Source organism: Mastigoproctus giganteus, chromosome 4 (assembly GCF_048544385.1).
Source record: "Mastigoproctus giganteus isolate SK-2022 chromosome 4, ASM4854438v1, whole genome shotgun sequence".
In the NCBI taxonomy this organism is placed as follows: domain Eukaryota; kingdom Metazoa; phylum Arthropoda; class Arachnida; order Uropygi; family Thelyphonidae; genus Mastigoproctus; species Mastigoproctus giganteus.
This window is the reverse complement of record NC_143578.1, coordinates 184,807,441-184,820,236: the sequence shown is the minus strand read 5'-3', so window position 1 is coordinate 184,820,236 and position 12,796 is coordinate 184,807,441. Positions and strand designations below refer to the sequence as shown.

The window sequence follows — 12,796 nt, the reverse complement described above, 5'->3', positions numbered from 1 at the left end:
TCTTAGTCTGAGCAAGAGGAAGAATCCCCATTCAGCTTGCTCAAAACATTCAAGGTCTTATATACCTCAATCAGATTGCCTCACAGGTGCCTACTCTCCAGGCACTGCAATTTGCAGAACTTAAGCCTTTCTTGGTAAGAGCACCCCTTTGTTCCCCTCACCAATCTTGTGCCCCTTCTTTGTACTCATTCTAGCAACTCTACATCCTTCCTAAAATGAGGCCTCCAGACCTGTACACAGTACTCTAGGTGTGGCCTGACCACTGCCTTGTATAACGGGATAATCACCTCCCTGTCCCTGCTAGCAAAATTCCTATGTATCATTGACAAGACTCCATGCCCTGGAAGCCCATCTGCACTGCTCAGCGAACTTCATATTTGACTGCATAATTACCCCCAGGTCCTTTTCACTTTCCATTTCCCTGAGTGTAGTACCATACATTTGGTACATTTCTCTTCGGTTATTGCTACCTATATGCAGTACTTTGCATTTGTCAATGTGAAATTTCAGTTGCCACTTCTCAGTCCATTTTCCCAACTAATCTAGATCCAGTTAGAGTGGCATACTGTCTTTACTGTCATTAACAACCCTGCCAACCTTTGTATCATCTGCAAACTTGGACATTAAACCTGATATACCTTCATCAATATCATTGATAAATATACAAAACAACAATGGGCCCAACACCGAACCCTGTGGAACTCCACTAATAACATTTGTCCATGAAGAGCGGTGTCCATTGATTACCACTCTCTGTCGTCTCCCACTCAACCATCCCTTTATGCATTGTAGCAACTTACCCTTAATGCCATACCTCTCCAATTTGTACAGCAGCCTTTCATGTGCAACAATATCCCATCAACTAATAGGACAATACAAGTATATGATATCAAAATAATTTTTGGCATTCAGCTCCTTTGTGACCACATCATAGTATCCAATCAAATTGGTCAGACAAAACCTCCCTTTAACAAACCCATGCTGGTTCTTAACTATTATGTAGTCTTGTATAGATGATCCTGCAATGCTTCTTTAACCAGTGATTCCATTATTTTCTCCGGAATACATGTTAAACCAATAGGCCTGTAGTTGCATCACCTTTTGAACCCCCTTTGTGAATTGGTGATACATTTGCACACCTCCAGTCCATGGGGACTTCCTCTGAGTCGAAGGAAGCTCTCATAATTATGGCTAAGGGTTTGCTTACTTCCTTTGCTGCCTCCTTTAATATAACTGGATAGATCCTGTCCATCCCAGGTGCTTCCTTATGTTTAACTTCAACAATTTTTCCTCCACTTTGCTCTCAGTTATTACAAAATCACTTAGGTCCCTATTAGTGTTTGATAAACTTCTGGCACTCCCCTCATTGAATAACTCCTCATGTGCGAATGTAGATGCAAAATATTCATTCAGTTTATCAGCTACCTGAGCATGATCATCAATAGTCAACCCATCTAAATCAAAGAATAAGTAAAGAACTCTTTGCTGTTTTACTTTGCATCCTTTGCCAAAGATTTCTCGTAATCTGCCTTTGCCTGCCTAACCTCCTTTGTAACTTGGTTACAGACCAGCTTATATCTATCATAGGCTTCTGTGCCACATGTTAATTTATATGAATGCCATACATTCTTCTTTTCTGCTGCGAGCCTCATTAATTCATCTGACATCCATTTAGCCTAAACCTTGAACAGTACAGCAATATCCCGAATAGCACTGATAATTGGTACCGTGTTCCATGTTATGTGAAACCGTGCTGATTGAGGTATAATTATAATGCGTTTTAAATGAATGCATACCAGAGCAACAGTCTATAAACAAATTATAATGAATCTATAAACAATTTGCGCTTGATAGCCAATTAAAAGGATTTGAAATAAAAAATACTGCAAAAAGTTTATTAATGAAAAGGTAACATCATGAGAGATGAGAAAAAAGCTTTATTGTTTATTTGGGTATTTCAAAAATGACGTTTGGTGAAGTCATATCTTTTTTTTCTCAGTATACAAGTCTTTGTAGCATTGAATCCCATCGATGTAGCCCAGTGGTCAGGAGCAAGAGTGCATAGCACGTGTTCCTTAAGTGGACCGGGGTTCAGGCCCGTGACTACTAAATACGATAAATATTTGTATTAATGATTTATTGTAAACTCTACTGACCTGGTTGTCGTGCTGGAGTATAAACAGAAAATTTAATTTTCTTTTTTATAAAATTTGCCATATCTGGATGCTACATCCAACATTTGGATCTCCATTCATAATTGCCTTGCAGGCAATGTCAAACCCCAAAAAACTTTTTTCAATTCTTCTGTTGAAAATTCTTCTGGTGCCACTTCGGTCTTATCCACGTCAGAATTGTTTTCCTCTTCTTCATATGCAATTTTCTTATCAATTTCAAGGAGAGTTGTTATTTGGGTTTTTTTTTTTTTTTAGGAGCATTAGCAACTAAGGCCATATTGCCCCGGGATATGCGGTGGTCATTCCCTGACCTTTCTGCATCCTCTGTATTTGGTTTGACCCTGACCTTTCTGCATCCTCCGTATTTGGTGGTGACGGGCTCGAACCCCGGTCTAATCAAGAAGCATGTGCTATGCACTGCTGCTCCTGCCCACCTGGCTACGGAGGCGCCAAGGAGAGTTGTATCATCTAAGTTATTTGCATGTGAGTCAGTGCAGTCATGTACATTGGCAGTGTCCAAAGTTTCGAATCACAAGTCTTTTCCGATCTTCACAATGTCTTTGGCAATTGTCTGAACTTGCAATTCAAAACCAATGAAATCATTTGCCAAATGGGGCAAAACATGCTGTGAAACATAACGCATGTTGTTGGCAATGATTTATAACCAAGGTGCAGATATATTTTTGATTGTATTTAGAGGTGTAAAAAATAAATTGTGAAATGAAAAGTTTGAAAAGCTATCATGTCGTCTTGTCAGGATGGAATTAAGAAAAGTGGACACTGTTGCCACTGACTGCCTGAGGGAACCACTGTCATATGTGCCCGTACCTAGGCTACGACAACACAGCAAGAGTACGTGTCTAGGCTATTGAATGAGTTTTAATATGTACAGTAAATTTTCAACTTAAATTTAATTGAAAACTGTGTTATAGTGAAACCCGTACTAAGCGAGGTATTGCTGTATTTCTTAGTTGGAATGAAAAGCCTAGTAGCATCCAAAATTAAGTCCCTGAAGGCTTTCCATTTAAAATTCAACATTGGTAACATCATCAGTTGATCCCACTGTACAGAATTTAAAAATTGTCTGACACCTCTGAAGTCACCTTTACGAAAGCAAAAGCCCTTCCCTTTAGTCTTGATGGTAGTTACGTCTTGAAGTAATTCCCACATCAGTACATTGTGATCACTGTCACCCAGTGGTTCTTTTATCTGCAAATTCTTAATGCATGAATAATTGCTGCTGTTAATCAGATCAAGAGTATTACTCCCTCTGGTTGCCTCTCGAACATGTTGCTGTAGAAAACAGTCAATTAAGGAAAGTTGCAAGTCAAAACATGGAACGTGTTGCTACAAAAATGGTTCTAAGAACAAATAAGAAATTGAAAGAAGTGGAAATTGGAGATTGTGTAAATATTTTTGTACCCACCTTTGATCGTGGCCAAGGAGACCCTGCAAACCTGATTGGTGTTGTTCTTGACATAAAAGAGGAAAAAATACAGAATTGGCACCAAAGGTGGAGTCGTTGAAAACTGGCTTCAGAGGGATTGTTTTGAAAGAGTTAATTATGAGGGATTATCTATAAGTGAGATATCAACTATGGAACTCAGTATCAGAGCTCTGGTTTGCAAACTTTCCATTAGTAGCGGACAAGGATTCAAAAGATGCTGTTGTAAAGTACATTGTGCAAGTAGGAAATGCCAATGTTTTAAAAATCAAGTTCTTTGCAATTCCTCATGCCATCCAAATAAATCTTGTGAAAATCATCGAGGGTTTTCTTTCAAATAAAAATTATTATGTAACAATATCAGTAATGGTTGATTATAGGTTCATTATGTTTATTTGTAACTGTCATGAAAATTGACTACATGAACAGACATCTCAGTTTAGACACGAATAGTCATGAAATGTTTCAGTTTGTAATTGTCATGAAAATTGATTATTATGTAAGAATGAATAAAAAATACAAAATATTGGAATAATAACTATATTATTTTTGCTTCTATATAATTCACGAAATGAGCATAGAAATCGTTGTGCACAATTCATGAAATGTGTAGTTTCTTGCCCATTTCATGAACTGTACAAGGGCAAGAAACTACCCACTTCATTAATTGTGTGCCTCCATGATCTGCATGTAACAAATATACATTTATCTTGGATTAGTCATTAGCTGTAATAATGATAAATGGCTGGAAGTCAAGAGAAGAATAAATTTCAGATGGATAGCATTTAGGAAATATAGTCACATACTGAGGAGCAATATCCCAATTTGTCTGAAAAGTAAAAGAATTACTCCCTAGCTAGTGAAAAAGCAGTGTAGCACATGCTTTTTCACTTGCTAGATTTGTGAACTAAAAATTGAAAAGATAAATGATATCTTGAAATATGAGGATTATCAATTAATAAGTATTGAGGTCCTCAAAAATCTACATCCGTTTATTTACAGAAATGAGAGCTACTGTGAAAATTAGCAATGTCTTCCCTCTACTTCTCTACATAATTCCTTTCCACATTTAGGCATTCATGCCACCACTGCACCAACATTTTGAATCTCTCCATGAAGAAACTGATGCCAAGCATACATCTTTGTTGTTTCCAAAATGCTGACCTTTCAACTTCCTCTTCAATTCTGGGAACAAATGGAAGGCACTTGGAGCAGGGTGGAGCTGTAATGGGAAAGGATGTTCCAGTTGTTCCCCAACAACTGGAAAGTATGTTCCAGTTGTTGGGTGGGCATTGTCATCATGCAGAATAATAGCTTCAGAGAAGAGGCTAGAGTGCAATGTACAAAAAATTGTTGTCGAATCAAGAATGGTTGGCTTTGACGAATGCTCCTCTATCCAGGAAATGAGAGAGGAATATCCAGAGAATTTTTTATTGAATTCACAAATTGTGTTGGTGAAACAGGTAGTTTTTCATTTATGATATCAGGTTAGGTTAAGGTATGCTCAAACAGCCCTTGGAGTAACTTCAATAAATAATATCATGCAACAAAGTAATTGACTGGCAAATCATGTCAGTGGCCACCAAGCCACCACTGTAATAAGCAAATACAAGCAAATATATGCAAATCTCAATTACATCCTATACTTAAAAGTCATGATGACTGGGTCACCCTAAACATTTTTCTCAATGGAGACCATATATGCTTCCACTCCATGGATGTGGCCTTGGATTCGGCTCTGCACTCAGCTCTCATCACCAGTCACAGCACAATGCAGAAAGCAGTTTCCATCCTTTTGGTACATGGAACATCTCATGCATGAGATGTTCCATGCTGCTTCCCATCTTTGTACTGCAATTCTCATGGGTAAGCTGGTAAGCTTACCCATGAGAATAGCATTGTGATGATACGCTCATTATGATGATACTTTCCAGTAGTCCAAAATGATGATGGCATGGGCACTGCAAATGGATATAAATTTCTTTGGCCACTTCATGCACTTTAACCCACCTGTTTTCTTGAATCATCTGGTTCATTCAACTCTATACTGGCATCTGCAATGGCAGTAGAGGAACAGCATGATTTATTTGCCCTTTGCCGAATAAGTCAATACCATTCACCCTGACATGACACCTTCTCCACAAACATTTCCACCATCTACTGTAGATTACACTTCCTGACAAGGATCAAGCCCATTCATTCCAGATGACAGCCTACATCACCTCTTCACTCCACGTTTTCAATACTCAAACATTAGCCATCAAGTCTGAATTCATACTGACGTAGGCACATTCAGTGTTGTAGCATGTCTGAGTAAATGGCTGCTGCACAAGATCAACAGCTCATAGCACTATGATGGGTACCAGGAAAAGTAGAAGGATGTCACTAATTTTCAATATAGCTCTCATTTCTGTAAATAAACTGGTATGGATTTATTAGACTCCTGAAGCTTACTTATTCAACATCTCTCATGTCTGATGGAATAAAGGATGATTTCATCTGCCAGAGCCGCGTAACATTGAAAACCACAAACATCAGCATCCGAAACAACTAAGGGCCATGGCATTTCAATAACCTTTAAACCTGTCAAAAAACCTTTCAACCCGGCTCTCGGCAGGTTTGTAGGTTATCAAAATGCAACATCGCTTGGCTTTTACTGGATGCCAGTGCCCTGTGGTTCCTGACAAGATGGTGCCCCATCAGATGAAATCTCTCTTTATTCCATCATTATTTTAATTGTATTATATCATTTATTTTTTGAGTTCACAAATCCAGCACATAAGAACATATTTCAAAATAAACAATTGTCTCAGCAAGTAAACTGTACTTTAGCGATTTCAAAATTCATTTCCATTCATAGAAAAACTTTCTACAGAGAGATAAAATGATAAGACTGCAGTCTCATTTTGCAGTTTAACACATTCATTACCACTTGATGCAAACATTCATAAAGTGGGTTTTCATCCAGCTAGATGAGAAAGACTGGGATTTATGGATGTAATCGAAATAACAGATAAAAGAAACTGAGCTTTCCTTCCTACAACTCTTGCCTGAAACTAACTAACTTGACCACAGTGTGGGGGGAAGTCCATTAACCCCCCCCCCAAATCTAGACAAATTGAACCAAAGCCTTTCCAACACATCATTGGAAGGGCTGCAATTGTAGGTGGCAGTAAATGTGTTGAAAATATATCTTTGAACATTGTATGCATTCAAAAATAACACATCCAACATTTGAAGATATATTTTTCACATTTTTTAAATATAAAGATTGTGGATCTTGTACAATTACACTACAATACAAAATAACAACAGGACATCAACTGATGAAAACATCTTATGAAAGATGTGATATGTACATTACCTGTTTAGGTGTTATTATCACTCCTCCAACAATTTCCAGATTGAAGCTTTGTGATAATTTTCTAGCTGGAGAAGAATTAAACTGATAGCCATTCTATAATAAAAATAATAAACCAAAATTAATAAAGCAATTACCAACCATTTGTTGCATAATTTCCACCCTTTTGTGTCATAAATGTTAGTGCTTTTTAAGCTGAATTGGTGTTTTACAAATGGAAGTTCCTCAATCTTGAAAATATTCTATTGCTGTTTACTGAAATTACTATATCTGAATCAAAGGACTTATATTACTGTATCTAACCCACAGAGCATTTAATATTTTTATTTTTAAATTTACAAGTTATTCACTGATATTCAACAAACTGATAAAAGCCAGTGGTATTTAATACTTTGAGTAATCATTACAAATAACATGGCTAATCCAGAAACAGATTAGACATGTATAACTAAAACATATGTAATAAAGGATTTAATAATATTCAGGTTGTGATGCGTCAAGTTTTGACCATTATTTTCAGCTAGTGTCTTTTTTGGAGGGGGGATTTGATGAGAGAATATGGGACTGGGGTGTTAATAATATACACATTTTACATAAAAAAAAACATGGTCAGATCACACTATAATATGGTAGAAGATGTTTGCACTATGGTCTAGTTTATTGTCTAAGTTTATTCACATTGTAATTAGTTTATTGTATCAGTTTATTCACATTGTAATTAGTTTATTGTATCAGTTTATTCACACTAAAATCTGTTAGAATATGTTTGCACTATATCAGTGTTCTGAATTTTTGTAATTTGAACTAAACCAAGGTCAATTAGCTAAAATATATAAAACAATTTTATTTATTAATTCCTGTCAACTAGCCCAGTGGCGCACACAAACTTATTTCGCTCGTGACCCCCTTTATTAAATAAAAAATTGACATGATCACCCAGTGTAAAATCCGAAGTATGATGACGAGATTTTTTGCAAGGAAAAATAGCATTTTATAAATTATGTAGTAAAAAATTTTATTCGACTACTGAGAAAAGAATAAAAAAATTGTTTCCATTTTAATTTACACATCAAAATAATTGTTTAATATTTTAATTGAATACAGTAAAAATAACAAATCAAATTCTTATTCTTGAATTAAGATTACAAAATAATAAAAAAAAAAAAAATGAACGATTATAAAACAAAACAAAACAATTAATGAGAAGGATGAGCTTGGATTACCGATAATATTTGATCCATATTTGAAATTGCTAATCTCATGTCATCTTCTGGTCAAGTCTGGAACGCTGTTCTGTTTTTATAGCTGTTAATTTTTAGAAGCAAACCTCACATAAATATGTAGACCCGAAAAGCAGCAATGTTTGTATCGTCAATTTCGATAATTCTGGATACTCGTCTCGAAGAGAAAAAGTAAAAATTTTTCCCAAGTTGTAGTCTTGAAACGAGCACGTACTGCTTCATCACAGGTCGATGAGATCTTCCTTTTGTGCTGAATGGTAATTTCAGGACATGAAGAAATTTCAAAAGGAAAGGGATCACGAATCCAATACAACTTTTTTTTTTTTTTCTCCTGGAGATACATTAAATCATTTGGAAAAATTCTTAATTAGCATTGTTAGGTGGGTGGCAATGATATCCTTAAATTGTAAAATGTTAATATTATTAACAAAATTAGAAAAAAAATGGGAACATTTCAGTATTATTACACTCAATGAATATTTTCCAAAGATTAAGCTTCTTTTTGAAGACCGAGTATTTTATCACCGAGTATTGAAGACTTAAATTTAAATCATTAAGTTTTCAAATATATCAACAGGGCAACTAAGTTTTCCAAGCCATTTTTGATTTATAAACAATTGAGCAAGGTTCTGATTGTCATCCGATAAAAACAATAAAACTTCATGTTTGAGGTCAAAAAGATGTCGCAACACTTTACCACTGGACAACCCCTGGTTACCCAATTCTTCATGGTAAAATATATTTTTCTTCTTCTTAAAAACAACAATAATAACATGACCATAGCCAGAGAACAAATTAAGGCTTATTCACGACGGGGACAATAATAAAGAACGTCACCCTTGGAAAATAAAGTGGCAGTAGGGTTCATTCGTATCTCAGACTTCGAGTATTAAGGTCTCTACATCTACAGTATTGAAAAAAGCGATTTTAACAAGGGGTTTTTAAGCTTTTACACTGGTGTTCAAAGAAAGTGCGTCACCCCTTAAAATTTTAATTTTCGTCCGAATAACGTAAGTATGTGGCAATATTTCTTACAGATTGCATCAAATAAGATCGACATGCGTAGGTGATGACATAATATTGCATCAGCTGTTATTTTCAGCTATATAAGCACGCTCTGCAAGAGTTGCATTCATTCCTTGCCTGTATCAGGATGGTGAGTTACGAGCAGTTGATGCCATGAAGAAAGAGTGCTATTGTTGCTTTACGTGAGGAAGGAATGTTCTTCCCTTCATATTGCTTATAGAATGTCTTGTAATCGGTTGACAGTGAGTAGATTTCTTTCCAAACTCAATACTGGTTCTACTGATAGGAAAAAAGGAACCGGACGCAAACGTGTCTCTACTCTATGCTAAAACAGGGCTGCGTTTTGAATCGCCTGTGCCTTAAAAACTGTAAAGCTTCTTCAGTCTTAGCTGCAAAGAGAATGGGAAGAACATACAGGAGTAGTAGCAAGTACGGTAACAGTCAGAAGAAGCCTCTTCAAAAATGGACTTGTAGCCCATCATCCTAAGAAGCCCTCCTCACACAAAAAAATTAAAAAAGGTCCCATTAATTTGGTGTAAGGAGCATGTCAAATGGACCCCTGAGCAATGGAAGTCAGTTATTTTCTCGGATGAGAAGAAATTCAACCTGCACGGCTCTGATGTGACGCAAACAATTCGCCGTAGATGTGGTGAAGAATACCATCCAGACTGTATGGTGTCTACAGTGAAATTCCCTATGATATGGGGTGCATTTTATATCACGGAGTAGGTCACCTGCAGTTTATAAAAGGTTCCATAAATGCCAATGGATACCTGGCTATATTGGAAGGCAAATTGCTTCCAACCATTAGAGACCATTTCAACCTGCCAAGTAACTGCATCTTTCAGGACGACTCTGCTCCTCATCAGGCAAAAAGTATAAGTAGGCACTTGTGTAGTTACTTTAGCTTCATTTCTGCATTAGAGGTTCAACAGTAATGTGTTTACATTTGTTAGATGTGAAAAAAAATGGTTGGAAGAAAGGAGGTCCATTACAACTGTTAGCTGGCCAGAAAACAGCCCGGACCTAAATCCTATAGAGAACTTTGGCATCGTGTGGAATCTGCAGTTGCCAGAAACAAACCAAAGACCCTTCGTGAACTTCATAATTCATGTTTGGAACCACAAACTATCAGCTGATTAATTGATCTTGTCAATGCCTCGACTGTGTTCTGCTGTCATCATGGCCAGAGGTGGTTCAACTAAATATTAGTTTGCACCTGGTCAACTTTTCATTTTGTTTTCCATTTAAAATGATAAACTGAAGCAAATTGAGGGCGTCTGATAAATTTCAGCCATAATTGTTGTGTTTACCAAAACTGTTGTATAAAGGTTGCAAATGCTTTTTGAAATATTTTGAGAGCACTTGTCAAATATTACTTGGATTTGCCATAACTATTAATAAATATTTAGCATTTAAATTTAGCATTAGTAGAGGCATACGATGCAAGAAAGCAAGCTTATGCAGCATCAGCCAAAAAAACCTTCCCATTTCACCTCTCCATTCGTTCCAAATGCCTGTCCAGCTCAGCCTTAAATTTATTTAGGCTATCAACTTCTACAACAGATGAAAGTCTGTTCCAGCAATCAACTACCAGCTGGCTAAACGCAAAGTTCCGCACATCTATTCTACAACTGTCTTTCCTCAGTTTGAATCTGTGCCCCCTCAGGTTCTTAATCTGAGCAAGAGGAAGAATCCCATCAGGTGCCTACTCTCCGGGCACTGAAATTTTCAGAACTTAAGCCTTTCTTGGTAAGAGCACCCTCTTTGTTCCCCTCACCAATCTTGTTGCCCTTCTTTGTACTCGTTCTAGCAACTCTACATCCTTCCTAAAATGTGGCCTGCAGACCTGTATGCAGTACTCTAGGATTGGCCTGACCATTGCCTTGTACAATGGGATAATCACCTCCCTGTCCCTGTTAGTAAAATTCCTATATATCATTGACAAGACTCCATGACCTGTCCTGGTAGCCCATCTGCACTGCTCAACAAACTTCATATTTGACTGCACTGCACAATTACCCCCAGATCTTTTTCACTTCCCTGAGTGTAGTACCACACAGTTAGTACGTTTCTCTTGGGTTATTGCTACCCACGTGCAGTACTTTGCATTTGTCAATGTTAAACTTCAGTTGCCACTTCTCAGTCTATTTGCCCAACTTGTCTAGATCCAGTTGGAGTAGCATACCATTGTTAACAAGCCTGCTAACTTTTGTATCATCCGCAAACTTGGATATGAATCCTGATATACTTTCATCAATATCACTGATGAATACACAAAACAAGAATGGGCCCACACCGAACCCTGGGGAACTCCACTAATAACATTTTTATTTCTAGGAATAAATAAACTCATATATAACGCCGACCATTAAATAAAATTTTTTTTTTTTTTTTTTACTGTAACTGAAGTTTATACAAAATAATATCAAAAAAAAAAAAAAAAAACCAAATTATTTACAATAAACTGATGGTTGTATATTACGGAATGCTAAAAGCTAAAATAAAATAAAATCATTTACTATAAAATACGCCAAAATATAAAAGCCAAAAGCGCCAAAAAACCTGAAGCCCTCGAGAGCGCCAGCCCCCCTCCTCAACAGCAACAAGACCTCCTGCAACATCTCCCTATATAGCAATCTCACGGTACATCCACACGGGGTTCTATCGGCACATGGGCAGAACCAGAAGCGGAAATGGTTTGGGTACGTGGCAAACAAAATCGTTCATCCAACCTTAATACAATTGCTTCGAAAATAGGATGATCTTTTGAAATTATGAAATATAAACAAAATATCTTTTGTTTATATTTCTATTTGTGATGCTAGTCATTAATTTAACATATCATCGTGAAAATGGGTTAGAAATGTGAAATTCCTAAATAATGCACTTTCTTTGAACACCAGTGTATGTACACAAAAAATAATTTTATTTAAAAATTGCTGCGACCCATTTAATTTATCCCATGACCCCACTGGGGGTTGCACCCCATAGTTTGTGCACCACTGGACTAGCCTATTCACATGGGTAAAACTGCCTAGTAATTGCAATAATCTTAATTCTCACAGCAGAACTTTGTTTCAACAACAGGTTGCCTGGATGTTACACTACTTTTAAACAAATGGCTTCACTGAAAGGTTAATCCCTCATTTATTTAAAAGGTGACACACTGCTATGTGAGTCTGTTTCCTAATCAGGTAGTAGGTGGTTTTAAGTGCACAGCATTGCAGCATCCATGTGTCAAAGATTGACATGAATGTCCATTATCAGAGTTCTGTTTTCTGTTCAATGTGTTTCCTATACACAATAAACACAAGATGAATTTTCAATGGTGTGCAGCCTTTTGCATGCAGAAAATTGATCATGCTCGTCACTTCCATATTTATCCAACCCTATGTATTTTGAACCTGGTGACAGTTTAAAATGTCACAAGGTTCAAAATAGTTTAAAACACACTTGTTGGCATATTGAGCTACTACCATTTTGTCGCTGTTGGTGCTTTGCTTTTTGGTTATCTAAAATATATAAAACAATTTTATTCATTAATACC

General features: G+C 36.7%; 1 protein-coding gene across 3 annotated transcripts in view; it reads right to left on the bottom strand.

The window, feature by feature from the left end:
• LOC150087252 (RUN domain-containing protein 1) overlaps positions 1-12,796 on the bottom strand; it is a 295,153-nt gene that overhangs the window by 54,508 nt on the left and 227,849 nt on the right. For 2 of the 3 annotated variants that reach the window (XM_090371915.1, XM_090371916.1), the window contains exon 14: positions 6,983-7,075. The exons of the other annotated variant lie outside the window; for it this stretch is intronic. In XM_090371915.1, coding sequence (XP_090228041.1) covers positions 6,983-7,075 — 93 coding nt within the window. The remainder of the gene's footprint in view (positions 1-6,982; positions 7,076-12,796) is intronic. 3 annotated transcript variants of the gene reach the window in all.